The sequence below is a fragment of the Carcharhinus amblyrhynchos genome, chromosome 7 (genome assembly GCF_965287045.1).
Source record: "Carcharhinus amblyrhynchos chromosome 7, sCarAmb.v2.hapA, whole genome shotgun sequence".
Taxonomy (NCBI): Eukaryota; Metazoa; Chordata; class Chondrichthyes; order Carcharhiniformes; family Carcharhinidae; genus Carcharhinus; species Carcharhinus amblyrhynchos.
Genome location: NC_137330.1, coordinates 21,681,069 through 21,699,160, shown reverse-complemented (window position 1 = coordinate 21,699,160; position 18,092 = coordinate 21,681,069). Strand labels below are relative to the sequence as shown.

At 41.9% G+C, this 18,092-nt stretch overlaps 1 protein-coding gene across 1 annotated transcript in view; it reads left to right on the top strand.

Moving 5' to 3' along the window:
* The first annotated feature begins 1,134 nt into the window (after positions 1–1,134).
* lrrc1 (leucine rich repeat containing 1) overlaps positions 1,135–18,092 on the top strand; it is a 402,129-nt gene continuing 385,171 nt past the window's right edge. Inside the window, exon 1 of the mRNA XM_080192020.1 lies at positions 1,135–1,995. Within this exon, the coding sequence (XP_080048146.1) occupies positions 1,837–1,995 (159 nt within the window). The 5' untranslated portion in view covers positions 1,135–1,836. The remainder of the gene's footprint in view (positions 1,996–18,092) is intronic.

Sequence of the window (18,092 nt, the reverse complement as noted above, 5' to 3'; positions counted from 1 at the left end):
TCTCCTTCCGTCTGCATGGGTTTCCTCCGGGTGCTCCGGTTTCCTCCCACAGTCTGGTGATACGCATTGATCCGAACAGGTGCCGGAGTGTGATGACTAGGAAATTTCACAGTAATTTGTGACTAATAAATTAATTTTTTACTTTGGATTTCAATGTTGGGATGGAGTTGGAAAAGTTAGGATTGTTCTCCTTGGAACAGAAAAGGCTAGGGGAAATATTCAAAATGATGAGAGGTTGTGTTAAATTGGATAGAGAGAAACTGTTCCCTCTAGAGAGTGAGTGACTATCTCCATGTCACAGATTGAAAATCATTGGTAAAAGATTGGAGGGGAGACAAAGAGAAAATATTTTTTCATTCATTAATTTGTTGGGATCTGGACGTTCAACTTGAAAGGTGGTGGCAACGGATTCCTTAGCTAACCTTAAAAGAGAATTAGGCAGGTATTAGAGTATCAGGAATTCAGACAAAGGGAACGTGGAGTGAGGGGCTGAGGGGGGGGAGCGCTGGGGGAGGAGGGGTGGGGGGAACGAGAGTGGGGGAATGCAGAAGGGGGTGAGGGGGCAAAGGTGGGGCGAGGGAGGGGGGAGATGAGGGGAGGGGTGAACGAGGTGGGGGCAAGGCGTGGGACGGATGGTGGCTGTGGTGCAACAAGGGGGCAGACGGGGGTGGACGAGAGGGCAACAAGGGGGCAACCAGTGGCTGACAAGGCGGGGGCCGAGGGGGGACTGGGGGCGGACGGTGGCATTGGTGGGATGGGGGGGCAGACAGGCGGCCCATGGGGCGGAGGGGGGGTGGATGAGGGGGGATACGAGGGGGGGCAACGAGGGGACAGGGCACGAGGGGGGGCCAGGAGGGACGAGGGGGGGCAAGGGGGTGACCAGGGGGGCGTGGGGAGGGGGCTAGGTGGGGGGGGGGGTGTTGGGGGGGCAGGGGGGTGGTGGGATTGAGGTGGGGCAGGAGGCATGATATTTGTGTCAAACACTTCCAAATAGACAGTAAGAGAAGTGGAAAGGCACCAAGTGCATTCTTCACTTTTAATACAACAGGTTTAACCCCTCATATAGACGCAGCGTATAGAAGTTGTAACCTCAATCTCAGGGGAAGCATTAACCGACCGAAATCTGGCATTACTGCCACACAACAGAGAGATGTGGGAGGTCTCGTCCAATTGCAGATAGAATTTACGACAGCCCTTTTTTTTTATTTTGTCGCCAGTAGCCGCCTGGGTGAAGCGGCTCACTTTCACCTTTCCAACAAGCCGCACCAAACAACAAAAAGCAGTTCCCCAGCGGCTCCGCTCTCCTCGTTCTTTCCAACCTTCCCCACTTCTCTTCTAACATAGGCCGCTGGGAATGTTGACGTCAACTTGAAGGAGGGAGTGTGGGTTCCGGTTCAGGAACTGTAACCAGAGGAAACAGTGAAGGAGCGAGAGAAAGAGAGAGAGAGAGAGAAAAAAATTTAAAGAGAAATGCAGGACCGGGAGAATGAGGGAAAAATAGAGCGGACCTGACACAAACTTCTGCTGACCGGGATACCAATAGTTAAAAGCAGCCAGCAACAGAAGGAAGAGAGAGAGAGGCTGGCTTGGATTTTTTTTTTAAATATTACTTATTTAAATGTACATTTAATTTAATGTACGATTCCTCTCTGCTCTGGTCTTGGTTGTTGTGCTGCGGGTGCAGACAGAAGCTTGGAGGCGGCTGGGTTCTGGAAGCAGAACACGGAGCACCGACAGAACGTTCCACTGGAAGCGCGAGACACTTCCAATAGAACCCCGTCCCTCCCCGGAGCGTTCCGTCGGAAGCGCGAGCCCCGTCCCCTGGACGCCCGAGACATGTTCAACTGCATTCCTCTGTGGCGGTGCAACCGGCACGTCGAGGCCGTGGACAAGAGGCACTGCTCGCTCCTCGCCGTCCCCGACGAGATTTATCGCTACAGCCGGAGCCTGGAGGAGCTACTGCTGGACGCCAACCAGCTCCGGGAACTGCCCAAAGTGAGTAGAGAGAGAGAGAGAGATACCTCTCACCTTCGGGTTCGCGTTTCATTTTCGGACTGAACTGTATGACCCTCTGCTCTCGGGGCACTTATTCATATGCCAGGTTGTATTTTCATACCATACCGCAACCCACCCCCTCCCCCGGGCAAATAAGTTACTCCGGCAAAAGAAGTTAACGAGGTAAGGGTAAGTGGAGAGAAAACAATAGAAACGCCAGTTCACATTTCACGGGATTCAACGTTATTGTCGGTTTTAGTCACTAAAAGAGAAAAGCAGTGGCTACTCTAAATTGATCTGTGGGTTGGTGGTTGTGGTAGCGGAAATCCTGAAATGTCAATAGACTTGGCAAGATTTCGTTTTAATTGGCAAATGGGATGGACCTACAAGTTGGCTTTCCTCACTGGCATTTCACCTTAGGTTCTACACTTTATAGATTTATACCGTTGGTGGGGGAGATACGTTTTGCGCGTTAACTCATGAATGACTCCAGTTACACGCGCAGAAATGATTTAGTATTTAAGCATAGAAGAGTCATTAGCTATGTGCCAGTAACTGAAAAAGGTGTTGTTCCAGGAACTAGATGATAACAGACAGACTTGTTACCTCACTTCTGAAACTGGGTGTAAACCAGAGCCTGACCAATGGGATAAAATCTTGTTCAGTCGTTCCAAAGAATTCACGTACATTTTTCCCCGCAGCTTCAGCCTAATTCCAGACACAGATCCGAGATGCATCTAATTTGGTAGATTTCGCTCAGAAGTCTACGCGGGGTGAGGGCGGTGGGTGGGGGGCTGTAGAAGACTATTTTAATGCAGTAGGTTAATTCTTGAGTACCCAGACCAAATGGGAGAAGCTTTACTCTGCATTTAAACAGTGTTTGATCGTGATACTGTTTCCCCATAATGGTCAATATTTCTGTATTGATAGCCGTGTGAAAAATTTTTTATCCTTAATGAAATTTATTTTAAAACAAAAATGTTTATCTGCATTGAAGCTTTGAGTCAGTTCCCCAGAATACCACACTCCCAAATCAAGCCAACCAGTTTGCTGAATTACATTGCCTGAATTCCAGGCAATAGAGACCAGTTTGATTACCATGGATGAAAGGTAAAGATGTCATTCTGTTTCCTCAAAAGATTTAAATAAAAAAAACTACCAAACAAAATATAATCAAAAGTCAGTGTTGAATTCTTTGAAGAAGTAACAGATTATTGACCAGTGCAAGGCAGTGAATGTAAACACACAGACTTTAAAAGACCTTCAATAAAGTACTGCATGTGTCAGAATGGATAACATGCTGACTGCAAAACAGGAATGAGAGTTTGAGCATTTAAAAGTAGTTCCTCAGACCTGTAGAAAGTAGGAAACGCTGTTCCACTGGCATCTGTGCAGGGATCATTCTTGTTCACCATTTGTACAAATGATTTGGACTTGGGAATGGAGTATTGCTGAGCGTAGTCAATAGCAAGAAAGACAAAATATAAGATAAGCTCAATAGGCCTGCAGAATGGTCAACACTACCAGGATGTAATTGAATGGTGCAGCAAGCTTGAGGGGCTGAACTGCCCACTACTTATCCTGTGTTTCTAGAATGGGTTAACAAACGGCAAATTAATTTCAGTACTGATTTGAGAGATGGTACGTTTTGTTAGGAAGAATCAGAAGGTCACCTTACTGCTTATAAAAGAGTGTAAATGGGGTAGAATTGCAAATGAACCTAAGGATGCAGTGCAGTATCACCAATCGTTGCATGCAGTAATTCAGGCCAAGAAAGCCATGAAAATAATGATCATCGATTTCTGAGCAGTAATTTAGTCTGATGTTGGCTGTGCTTTCAGTTACACTTCAGATAATTATTCCCCCTTTGTCCCTGACTCCATAAATTGCCTCTAGAATAATTGAAATAATTGTAATTTTGGTTGAGGATGCGTTCTGGCAAGTTGGATCTGAGTCTGTTTAAGGCCACAAGAACTGATATGGGGACAATTGAGAGTTGCGAAGGAGTTTGGTGAGAGAACTTTGCCGGTTGGGAATTGTGGGTTTGAGGTTTTGTAAAGTGAGAGAATTTCACGGTTGCTTTCCATCTGCAACAAAGTATGTTTGTGAATGCTGCAGTACCATTTCTTTACATATTGCATTGTATACAGATCCATAAGGAAGTTGCTCATGTTGTATCATGGGATGCTCCTGTAACTATGTGCTACTGGTTGTGACTGAAAATCACCCGAGGGAATAGCAAGCAGTAAATTTGCTTGCTAGTTTCTGTGTCATTTGGATCATGATGTTAGTATGAATATTTAGCTGAATCCTTCTAAATGAAAGCAAATGAGTTGTTGAAATTTTCCATTCGCTGTCGTATCGATGACTTTAGAAAATGAAGCTCATTCAAAGCATTCATTTGGGCATGTTTTAAAGTGATGCCATTAAGGTTCATTTAATTTTATATGTATATATGAAATGGCAGGGCAGAATTAACTCTCAACAATTGTGAGAGAAAGAGAGTGGATGCACAAATGTTAAACGGAAGTAAAAACTCTTCTCTTTACGCTTTCTTTCCTTGTTTGTCAAAATCAGTGAATGCTCCAATAGACTGATAAGTTGCTGAAAATAGTGATCAATATGATAACTTTTGGGTCACCATTTTAATAATTGTAAATAATTCATTGCAGTTTGAAATATTTGGGTTAAAGTAAAACACTGCATTCATGTTACATCATATGTATATGCCCCTAACCATACAACTAAAGTAGATACGAGGCTAAACTTGTATGATATTGTAGACTTGTTATCCAAGTCAAAATTATACTGATTACTAGACCTTTGCATAAGTACCAGCAAAAATGCATAGATTCGTTTAAAATGAAATAGTAAATTCAACATTGTGGAGGAGATACCTTGCTTGGTTCATTGGTCAAAAATGAAACTGGTCTTTGAAGGAATAAACTGAGCTTTGCCTTTGATTCAGCTGTACCAGCTAAGATCAATTAGTTGACCCACAAATAAACCCCCACTCTCTACTAAATCACTGGCATTGGAGTGCTTTTGTTGTGCATTCTACACAGCTGCTAAAATTGATAAAAGTTTCCGATAAATGTCACTCCAGGCTGAATTATCGAATGGGAGTTCAGTATTCTGTTCCCACTCTTCAGACTTTGCTACAATAATGATTTCCTACGTGTTATTAATGTTTTACAATTAAGCCACATATTGTGCATGAATGAAATGTCTTAGGCTGATGGTTTACCGTGGAAAAAAAGACAAACTGTTAATTACTTTAATGTCTTCTGAGCCAGTGCATGCCACTGTGCATGCCACTGTGCATCAAAAACTTGATCATTCTCGAGCTTCATCTGGTGGTTCTGAGAAATCATTATTTACCTATCGGAAATGTTTGACTCACAAAGTGGAAGAAGCAAAACTAAGGGGGAAAAGTTGGATACGGTATTTGGTTCCATCAAATGTCGTGTCCACTGTTTTCTTTCCTTCACTTCCTTTCCCTCTAACGGCAATAAGTTAAGAGGCATACTGATTGAATGCTGACTTCCCTCTTATCAGACTTCTCAAATGAGTTGACCTAAACAGTAAGCGTTACTAAACGTAAGGTTCCATTTTATTTGATAATGCACCTGTGAAGTGTCTCAAGCTGTTTTCCTATATTGAAAAGCAATGTTATATAAATGTAAACTTGTTATTGGCAGTGACTTGCTCACTGATGCTCAGTTTGGGTTCCTATTGTGGCCTTTGGTCAAATGTTGACAAAAGAACTGAACTCCAGAGGTGAGGTGAGAGTGACTGCCCTTGATATCAAGAAATTATTTGACTGAGTGGCATCATACCTAGAGGAAGATGAGCAAAAACATTGTAGATGCAGAGGAAGGTGGCTGTAGGTGTCAGTGGCCAATCATCTCAATCCCAGGACATTAATGTAGGTATTCCTCAGGTTGTGCCCTGAACCCAAACGTCTTCAGCTACTTCATCAATGACCTTCACGCTATCATAAGGCTAAAAATAAGGATGTTGGCAGATGACTGCATAATATTCAGCACCAATTCTGACTGCTCAAATACTGAAGCATCCTGTGTCACAAATACTGAGGCATCGCTCCTTGACATTCATTGGCATTAGCCCTACTATCAGAAAGTGAATTAGACCAGCTTTGGATACAAGAGCAGGTCAGAGGTTGGCAAGTATCTTTTCCTGACTCCCCAGATCCTGTCCATCATCAACAAATCAGGAGTGTAATGGAATACTTTTCACTCCACTTGCTTGGATGAGTGTGGCTCCAACAACACTCAAGAAGCTCAACACCATCCAGAATAAAACAGTCCAATTGATTGGCACCCCATTTACCACTCTCAACATTTACTCCCTGCACCACTGATACACAATACCATCAACAAGATGCAATGTAGCAATTCACTGCAGCTCCTTAGGCAGCACCTTTGAAATTCATGACCTCCACTACCTAAAAGGACAAGGGCATCAGATGCATGGGAACACCACCACCACCTGCAAGTTCCTCTCAAACCCATACCTTATCATCACTTGGAAATGTTGCCAATATTTCAGTTTTGCTGATGAAAACTCTGGAACTCCGTTCCTAAAAGCACTATGGGTGCACCAGATGGACTGTAATGGGTGCAGAAGACTAGGGAAGGGCAACAGATCCTGACTTTGCCAGTGGTGCTCACGTCCCGTGAAATCATTTAAAGCCCTCTGTTGATCAGACGTGTGCATGCTGCATTAAAAGTGCAGACTGCCTGACTTTTATTTCTATGCTCCACCCATAACCAAGGGATTCCAACATCAGTGGTTAGGTAGTTTGCTCAGATTAGCTGGTTTTAATGCATGTAGGGTAAGGTGGAGAAAAGCGATAGTACTATAATATATTGGGTGGTCATATAAAATAGAATCTAATGGTCCTCCATTTGAAAATGAACATGAAAAGGAGTATAAGAAAAACAGTGAAGCTGATTATGAAGCAAAATGGAGATCTATTGCAGATAGAAAGCATAGATGGCCAATGAGTACTTTGGAGCCAAAAGAGAAGTCAAAGGAGAAAATGTTGGGAAATCTCAGCAAGTCTGGCAGCGTCTGTAAAGATGTTTCAAGACCAGGTGACCCTTTGTCAAACCTGGAGTACTTTGGATTGTTGCTTGCTGTGATGGAGAGCTTTGTCAAAGCTGCCTTAAACAAGAAGTTGCTAGGGTACTGAATTAGATTTAAAAAACAGATGGAGATAGTGCTGAAAATGCTGGCATAGTCATTAATACAATAGAAAAGTTCAGGTGAAATACATCCTAAATTTCTGGTGGAAGCAAATTGTGGTGAAGCTTGCCCCAATTCTCCTGAAACTTCAGAAATTACACCCCTTTCAAAAAAAGAGGATAAATTTGCAGGCCAGCACATCAAAGTTAGTGGCGGGGTTGCTTTTAGAAATCACTTTTTCCTGGGTTACTAATAAGCATCTGGACAAGCCTGGGCTAATCAATGCAAGGCTGCACAGCACAGGTTGAATCTGGAAAAATCATGCTTCACTGGCTTGATTTTGTGTGTTGATGGGCAACAGAGGGGTGGATGATGGCCGTGCAATTTGTTTTGTATGTGCACTTTTGAAAGGCTTTTGAGAAAGTATCACACATTAGACTTCTTAGCACAATAAAGACTATGCAATAAAATGGGCAACAGCAGCATGCGTGCCAAATTGGCTGAGTGGTAGAAAGCAGAGAGTAGTGGTGATTGGCAGGAGAGAGAGAAAGATAAAGACTGGAGTTCCCCAAGGTTCACCCTTGTTGCTCATCTTTGTCTAGGTATGATACCAATATTTAGTTAAACTTGGGATACAAAATTTAAAAAATTTCAGATGTAAGTCATGAAGGTGATTGGAATAGATTTCTGGAGAGCATAAATAGACTGGTGGATTGTATGATACATAGCAGATGACAGTGCAAATATCAGATGAAACCTTTTACTGAGAGTGGAATGAAGAGAAACAATATAGGCTAAATGGTGAAATTTTGAAGGGGATTTAAAAAGAGTGTGACCTGAGGTGTTTCAAATTAATCTTTTAAAGTGGCAGCACAGGTTAGCTAAGCAGTTCAGAAAGCAGATGGGACTCTAGGCTTTATAGAGGCTGAGATACAAAAGCCAGGGAAGTTTGTTCAGCATTTTGAATATACAACGCTGGCCTCCCGATGCAGTATTGTGTCAAATTCTGGGCACCACATTTTAGGAAGGATGTAAAGGATTAGGAGAAGGTACAGATGAGATTTAATAGATTGGCTCGAGGAATGAAGTATCGCAGTCACTTGAATCGACTGGAGAAGTTGAGTTCAATCCTTTTGGAGTAGAAATTTGAAGGAGATGTTTAAAATCATGGAAATGTTTAGGTAGGGGCTAAATAAAGAGGCTGAAGGGTCAATAAATCATGGAGTTGGGGCAAGTGGCAATAACTGGAATGCTCTTCTAAAGAGCCGGCACTGACATGATGGGCTGAATGACCTCCTTCAGTGTTGTACTATGTTCAGAGATTAACCCTATTGACATAGTCATTAATGCACAGCAGTGTAGAGGGATCCAAATTGCAGCTTCTGAGCTTTCTATTCCTGATATCTTCCCACCAATCTGGCAACAGTCTAGATTTTAATGGACCATCTAGTCATGGTCTTATACTGTTACAACTTTTGTTTGCCTTGAAATTTGTATCTTCACAAGGTGCTTGTGACAGTGTCAAATTGTATCCGAGTAGTTCAAACTAAAATGCAATTTTATTGATCGTTTAATGATATCTGCTTGTCCTCACCAAGAGTTAGTTTGTTCCATTGTAAGTGAATGAGGTGGGTGAGCAAACAAGGGAGTTTGTGTGAATTGTGGTTTGCTGTCACTAACACTTCATTTGTTATGAGTTGGTGCTCCAAGCCCTAATGTAAAGTCATTGTCCCCAGTTTGTGAATCAGTCTCAGGAAAATTACAGTTGAAGCAGAAAGTTGGCAAATATGACAAGAAACTCAATTTGTGTCAGTAATATCTTGATACCAAACATGTCCGTCGCTTGGCCAAAAAAGTTGATGGCTTGGAAATTGGAATTCAGCACTTGCTGCAAAGGTTATTGGATAGAATTCCTGGCTTAGCTGTCTGGAACAGGGCTTCCCAAACTGTGGGTCACGACCTTCAGTGGGTTTGAGAGACAAGGCTTTAGGGTTGAAAGCTCTGAAGCAGCAGTGGCGATCATGGAGCTCGGGCTGAGTTCTAAAAGCTGTGATCTCCTTCAAATCCTTGCATTTTTTTTCTAATAGGCAAATTTTGGAACCTGATTTCTATGTTTTTTTGTTGTGAAAAGCTAAGTGTTCAGTTGTAGTTTAAGTAATTTCCACTATGTTTAGTCTAACTCTCCCACCATCTACCCCCACACAGCAGATGAAGGCAAACCACATTGCCCCCACCCTCTGTTCAGTAACGTTGAGTTCCAAATTTCCTGTTTAGGGTCAACGTTTGGGGCTTTTCACATGAGGGATAAATTTGGGAAACACTCCTATAGAATTTGTCATGTTGGTGTGTGTGGGATGAATCATGACTGGAAAATCATTTTTGTAGATTGGAATGAATAACTTCAGACTTTGCTTTGATTACCTTTGGTAGGTGATAGTAATTAAGCCATAAATAAAAATAAAACTGAATTGTTTTTGGATTTCGAAGTTAAAGATTGAAGGTGTGCCCTGAATTATGTCTTCATTTCATTTTAAGGCATTGTAAAAGTTTAATTCTAATTTCCCAGTTAACCTTTTATGGAGGAGAATAATATTTTACACTGAATGTTATATTGTGCATTGCATGGACTTCCTCCTAGCCCATTTGGTGTGATATGATATTGCACCATATAGACCAGGAGTATGAATTGGTTAATGAACTCCCTGGGGTGACCTTGGAATTGCTTCAATGGTTCTAAACATAGGAGGAGGTGGAGTGGAGCGGAACAAGGAAATAATTCAGGATTCCTGGTTCTTGACTTCTAACCAGTGACCCCATTCTGGAGCTGCAGTATGTGAATGATAAGTGACGACATGAGCAGGTTTAAGTCTAAATGAATAATTTACTAACACCCACTATCTTGTTGATAAACAAATTATGGTCAGTTAAGCACCACAGCAACTTGTGGCTGCCACTGTATCCCTGAAATGTCATCTGGCTCATCCTTCACAAGATTTCATTGCTTTCTCTCCTTTCAAGCCTCTCTAACTGGAGCAATGCAGTAGTCATCAAGTGATGCACAATAAAATTCACATTGATTTATTTACAATAGCAATTTTTATTGATGCGATTGTACTTTTTTTTTATTGATGCAGTTTTGTAGTGTCTTGTATTGATTAGGTAAGTCTGTTTCTATAAATGTGAATATTGGGACACTGGTATTGCATGCTTCAGGATTGGTGTTGGCATGTAGAGTTGGTAGGGTGGTTGGGAAGAGGTAGCTGGACGATGATTTACAAAGATAATTATAACGAATCAGATGGTTTCATTGGAATATGTTGCTGCTCATGTGTTGGTACGTTTTCATTTCTTCTGTATATGCTTGACAGGTGCTCCCTCTGTAGAGTGTTCTCATGGAGCTGATATAAAAGACTCTAGCTTGAAAAAACAGTAACGTTTGAACTTAAAGATTCTGTTTATTCAGATTCCCCTCTAGTTCAGTGAATTTATCTTCCAACTACCTTTTCAAGAGCAGTTAGGAATGGGCTATGAACGTTGGTGGCACGAGTACCTTGTGAATTAGTTTCGAAAAATCAGGTGCCATAACGATGAACACTTTGTATATTTTCTAAACTAAAGCATTTCACATTCTGAAGGTCAATAAAAGTATCTCGTGCAATACCCTTTGCTTATGCTCCATTGTTGTGAAGTGGTATGGTCCTGTTCGCACTTAGTGAATGCCGTGGTTGGGGAAATAAAATGCCTTTCACATGAAGCTGTATTGGGAATGGTATTTTGGATTTATTTGAGGGACTGGCTTGTGTGGAAAACAACTGAAACAATTGTACAGTCTCTCTCTCTCTCTCTCCATTTATTTTTCTCTGCGAGCTTCAACTCCATTTGTAATAGGAAATGGGCTGGGGGTATCCAGTCAAAAGAATAGGCTGATTGAGACTCCTATTTGTTTGTGCGGTGAGTGAATAAGCTTAACACAGTTAACCTTGTTGTGGAGTGTTGAGTAGCTTGATAGCAGTAGTAAAATCAATGTTTCTTTTTGCCCCCCAGTTATGCCTTTTCATCCGAAATGGGGTCAACTCTGTTAAAAGATCATTGACCTGTAATGCTAACTCTGCTTCTTTTCGCAGATGCTGCCAGCCCTGCTGCGTATTTCCAGTGTTTCTATTTTAATTTCCAGCATCCACAGTGTTTTAGTTTTGTTTCTCTTTTCTGCCACTTAACGATAGTGCAGTCTACCCGTGATGATGCACTGGCTCTCAGGAATCTACCTGACTGTACCTGCTCTGTTCCTTAGTGAACATTCATCTCTTTCTAAAAAGCACTTGCATTTTTGCAAATTAACAAGCTTTTTGTACTAGTAGACCTGTGCTGGATTTTTAAACCTTTTGTAAATAGGCCCACTCTTCAGATGGGCCTTAGGTGGAATTATGATCTGCTCAAATGCACAATAATGGAAGGGTCAGCGCTGGATGATTCAAGGTTGCATGAGAAGTAAGCAGTTAGCACTGACTCATGTGCTTTTTGCCTACTTTGTGACACTTGAGACCGCCCCACTGGAGGAGACTCTAATGCTCTAAGCCACTTTACAGCAAAGCTCTGCTATTTAAAAAATTGACATTCCATGTTTGATCTGAATTATTTGTTTAAAAACCCTGGAATTTCCACATCTACAAAATTGGCAAAATACTTACCTTCGTTTAAATCAAGTTGTGGAATATTGCTATCTGAAACTGTTGTTCTCAAAGTTTAAATGATAGAACGTCCAAGTAGAATATGTCTTTGGAGCCGCAGAAGATAAATTCAGGGTATGTGTATTTCTTTCTTTTTAAATCATTCATGGGAGAGAGGCAAGTAGCCTTGTGGTATTGTCACTGGACTAAGACTCGAGAGATCCAGGGTGATGTACTGGAGACCAGAGTTTGAATCCCAGCATGGTTGAATCTGAATTCAATAAAAATCTGGGTGTCACATTGCTCTTGAACTGGTTGGCTTGCTAGGCCATTTCAGAGGGCAGTTAGGAGTCATTGCTGTGCATCTGAGATCACATGTAAGGCCAGGCCAGGCAATGATAGCAGGTTTCCTTCCCTAAAGAACATTAGTGAATCAGATGGTCATCATTAGACTTTTAATTCCAGATTTTTAAAAATTGAATTCAAATTTCACCATGATTGCTACCTGACTTACCTTGTTATTCCCACATTGAACAAAACAAACAAAAATCAAAAGATATATTGCACTCCTGTAGTCTGAAGTTAATTTTGCTAGCTTTGAAAGAAACATTTTTGATCGTATTTTATTCCTTGGCAAGGTGTCTGACGCACTGTTTATTTGATGACCCGCGTTTCTGTCTGGGTAGCTGGTGGGAGTGCTTCAAGGTGGATCCCCATGGCACTCTCCTGACACCACGGCGAAATGCCTTTGTGGTGAGCCTGATGGCCCATTTGGGATTATTTAGTCAGCATCTGTGTTTCATTGGAAGCTGGAATTTCAACCCACATTTCCTTGTTTATGGCTGCTTCACTGCACCCATATGCTGTGTGATTTTAATTGTTCACATGTTTGTCCTGATCAATTGAGCCTAGTGAGCTGTTTGAATTAGATTACTTGTGTTTAATACTTGTGCCAAAACTATGGTCCGCTAATTGGTAAGTCTGATGAGGACAACATGTACTTTGCAAACTGAGAAAGTAGTTTTTCGATTTTAAATGAAGAAACCTGATCTTTGAAACTGTATACAACCAAGAGGAAATCTAGAATCTAATTTTTTTGGATGTGTATTATTTGCTTCCAGTATTTGTGAGGTTTTGTACTTGCCTTTTATTTTAAATATACCATTGATTAAAACTCCTTAAGGTCACTAATTCTATTCCTAGTAATGTGTAATGCAGTAAATGCACAAGTATATTGGATGGAAGTGAGCTGAGGGGTTTATAGAATTGGCAATTTCAACAAACATTTAAGTGAACTGCTTACTGTTCAGTCTGAAGACTGAACATGACTCATGTGGCATTGATGTCACTTTACAGATTGACTCCTTAAAACTGGGAAAGATACATTCCTTCTGTTGGAGTCCTGTTTATACTGTACACCTGCTGGGAGAATGGTAGGGAGGAGCAGTGTATGTGAATGCAGAGATAGACTTGCACTTTGTGGGGATCTGTGCTCACCTTAATTTCTGGAGTCCTTCCAATGGTGTCACACCTTGCCCCCAATGACTTAATGGACCTCTTGCCCCCACCCACCCATGCCCCGTAGAATCCAAAAGTGCAACCCACAAAAAGACACAGATCGCCGCTTAACTACTTTAGTGCTCTTCAACTTGTAAAAACATATCTGTAATTGCTGAATTGAAATCCAAGCTTACCACTTGTCAGAATCATGGTAGAGATGGTCAATAATGCACTCTGTCTTGAGGTGAGCAGACATAGAACTTGCCAATGAGCAAAGAGATGGAAAAATAAGCCGATGACATGACTTCAATCCAGGCCAGTACAGGACAAAATGAAGTGCAGGATCAAATGATCCAACCAACAAATGCATGTGCTGCCATTCAGTATATTTCAGTCTTGGTTTCAATTAAGTTAACTTCCTCACACCACTCCCAAAATCAAATACGTCATTGCTGTAAATTCACGTGATTGGAGTGTTCAATGAGTCCAAATCCAGTATCAGTGGTTTTGTTTGGCAGGATTCTGTTCCTTGCCTGAGAAAACACTTTCTGAAGGCCAATGTTGAAAGCGATGGGGGATGGGGGTTAGAACTATCTGTATGTGACCAACGGCCAGTATATCAGACCAACAGAAAAACAGAATTTAGACGAGAGAATATGGAAGTGTGACAGATTTTTAAGATTTTCTTGCTTCGTCCCTTATTGGCATGGCAATTCAGATAGGCTATGAAAAGAAATTGCAGAAAAGCTTTCTGCTGGCTCAGGCTGCCTGGCTATGGTATGGCCTTGCCCTTAGTTGTTCAGCCCTCCTCAACCCTGGTTTAGGGATCGTGTCACCCCACTGCTTCCCTCAACGTCTGCTGGAACTTCCTCGGCTCTCACGCCTCATGTCAAGCTCAGCGACCTCGCTGTGCTGACTCAGGTTGCGTACCTGGCTGTGTGGTCTCCTCAGTCCTGGGTCAGAAACTGATTGTTGCATTTTTAAAAACACTTCTAAGGATATCTTTGCTCCTGCTGTCTTCTTCCGAGTCAATTTCACCTCAATGACTTTGGCAGTGTTTCCTCACTCTAGCAGGGCTTGACCAATTCAAGCCCAATGTTGCCCAAATTCATGTTCCAGCTGCCCCACCCTTCTGCTGCTGGCCAGTAATAGGTGGCACCCTATGTCTAGGCACGGTGTGCTTCATTGCACGTCTGTCTTTGCATGTATGAAGGACCTTTGACCATTGCTTGCTTGCCATGGAATGGGAATGTAACATTTTGAGATACATAGTACAAGCAGTCCAATGTACTTTTTAAAAAACTCCACATTAATGGGTAATGCTGTCTCTCATCAGGCAAATCAGGAATTACTGTCGGGTTTCCTATCAGAGATATTTGCATGTATCTGTGCAGCTTGTTAAACATTGCTTTGACACTATTTGTAGAATATTCTTAGCTTAGTTGTTTTCTTACGTGCATGGCAAGGGGGAGACATGGAAGGCAGAACAGGATCGCAGTTGTTTGAACAGAAATCACAATTGACGCGGTGAATAGGAAAAATATTGAGGAATAAACTCCCAAAGGGAGCAAAGAAATGTAGAGAAAGGAAGGATAGTGTGCACCAATAACAGCAAACAATGTTCAGCGTTTGAAATAACGATTCAGAAGTAAACCCATAGGAGGTCAGCTATATGGATGTGGAATCTGTAGGGCATGTATTGTATACCACATTGATTGCTGATCTCACCAATGCTTCTACAAGTTCCTTCTCACCATAAACTTAAAGATGATTGATAAATTGTTGGAGCTAGGATATTATAAATGATTTCTGTCACAACCATTTTGAACTGGTCATTAATATAAGAGAACAAAGAAAATTACAGCACAGGAACAGGCCCTTCGGTCCTCCAAACCCGCACTGACCATGCTGCCCGACTGAACTAAAATCCCCTATTCTAGGGACCATATCATACTATTCCCATCTTATTCATGCATTTGTCAAGACACCCTTGTTTCTACTACCTCCCCCACTATAGTAATGGCTCTGTAATGTTAAGATTTATGGCCGACTGTCTGTTTGCACAGTTTGCACGTTCTCCCTGTGTCTGTGTGGGTTCCTTCGGGTGCTTCGGTTTGCTCCCACTGTCCAAAAAATGTGTGGGTTAGGTGGATTGGACATACTAAGGTGGATTTGGACATGAAGTGATCAGTGGAGCTGTAGAGGCTCACTTTAGCAGATAATTAATTGTTCCTAGAGTTTTAACAAAAACTTTCTATCTGTCTTGTGTCAGCTTTGCCACCGACCAATGTATCTGTGCCAGCTGTTTGTATCAGAAGGCAGTAATTTTAGTGGGTGCAAGTGTTTGACACAAATATAAATTAGATAAAGTGCATTCCAAAATGTTATTTTCTGAAAGAAGTCTGTGTGACTTGAGACATGATGTGCTAAATGTGGTGTGTTTGGGGATAAAAACATCATTTGGGAACTGAGACTGTGGTCCCTAACGCTTCCCGCCCCTTGGATTTTCCTCCCACTGTCTGGGTTGTTCTTTCCCAGAAAGCCAGTTGGTGGAAGGTAGAAATGAAGCCTACCTTTACAGTTTTTAAATTTATTTATGGTTACAAATTACAAGCAGAGACCTCCAACTCTTTGGAATCAAACAATTAAAATAAATTAAATAAACTAAGGGACAGCCCCCTAAAGGGGAACACCCCAAAATGAAACCAAATGTGATTTAAGAGGGTCAGTAAGGCACCCCCAAGTGTAGGCCTCCAAACCCTTTGACCAGCCTGTGTGTATTTTTTGGAGCACAATCTGCTCAATTAATTCCCAAACCTGCCTACAATTAAACACAGTTAATACAAAAATTAACATGATTCTATCATTAATTAATAGAGATTGACAGCCATATTAAATTAACTCCATTATCATTGTATCACATGACTGCAGATAGAGAACTAAATGCTCTATGATCTTTTCTCATTGAACAATTCCTCATGTTCCAATGAAGAATCACAGTCACATAGCCACTGGCTATTCCACAATATCTCTACTTGTGCTATCACTAACAGGTAGAACTATCGTGGAACACCCAATGGGTGGCACAGTGGTTAGAACTGCTGCCTCACAGCGCCAGGGACCTGGCTTTGACTCCCAGCTTGTGTCACTGTTTGTTTGTGCAGTTTGCATGTTCTCCCTCTGTCTGCGTGGGTTCCTCCGGGTGCTTTGGTTTGCTCCCACAGTCCAAAAATGTGCAGGTTAGTGGATTGGCCATGCTAAATTGCCCCTTAATGTCAGGGGGACTAGTTAGGGTAAATGCACAGGATAATGGGGATTGGGACTGTGGTCAGTGCAGACTCGATGGGCCAAGTGGCCGCCTCCTGCACTGTAGGATTTTTATGATTTTAAGATGCCAACTTCCACCTTAATGAAGCTTAGCTCCATTCCTGCCTCAACTCATCTGGTAACACTTTCCTCCGTAACTTTGTAATCTCTAGACAATTCCAAGCACTCGTGGCTAGCTTCCCATGTTCTACTCTCTGTAAACCAGAGATCATCCAAATTCTGCTGCTGGTGTCCTACCTAGCGTCGTGTCTCGGCCACCCATCACCCCTTTGCTTGTTGGCTTTTGTTTACGCAATGTCTTCCCAGCATTTTCAAATCTCTCCCTGCACTCATTTGTTCCCATCTCTGTAACCTCGTTCAGCCCCGCTGCCCACCAATGTATCCGTGCTCTTCTAATTCTGGCTTTTCGAGCATCTCGAGTTTTAATTCCTCCATCTTCAACTGCCAAAGCTTTGCGCTCTGGAATTCTCTCCCCGCAGTCTCTCCGTTTTGCTACCTCTCTTATCTTTTAAGGTGCTCCTTACAAGCTCGGTCTTTGACCAATCTTAAGTAATTTCCCCTAATATTGCATTGTGTGGCTCTGTGTCATATGCTTTATGTTATCCCTGTGAAGTACTGTGGAATGTTTGATTACATAAAGATGTTACATAGATAAAGGTTGTTGGTCACCTTTTAACCTCCTGTGTTCCAAGGAGAATGAGCCTAATTTTTCAAACTTCCTGCCAAAACTGACGTCCCTCACAGATGTGTTGAGAAGAATGGCTGTTTTTAACAGATATTCAGAACAGATTGCTTTTATAATAGAGGTGGTGATTCAGTTTCAACATCTGGTCTTGGGCACGAATAACTAGAAACAAATGTGTAGTAACTCCAAATTTTAGGCAATGATCCATAACCACAGGATAGTCGGGAGCTAAAAATAACTTTTCACCATAATCTTTAGTTTGCATAGTGGGATCTAGAGAAGAAGATTAAGATTTTATACTTAAAAGTAAAATGCTCAAATTACTCATGCTAACCTTTTGTGCAAAAATTATACTGCTTGTGTGGTTTCATTTAAAGATCAATGCTGTCATTGCTCTTTGTAAAACTCCTGGACTTGTGGGTTAATTTCTGAAACAATCTTATTTGTGTTCTCCCTGTGTCTGTGTGGATTTCTTCCAAGTGCTGCGGTTTCCTCCTGTAGTCCAAAGATGTGTAGGTTAAGTGGATTGACTATGGTAAATGCACAGCATTGTGGGAATAGGGCAGGGGGCTTAGGGCCTGGAAGACTCTTTGAAAGAGTCAGTGTAGACTTGATGGGCCGAATGGCCTCCTTCTGCACTGTAGGGGCTCTGTGGTAGAAGCAAAGTACTGTGGATACAGTAAGTTTGAAATAAAAGCAGGAAATGT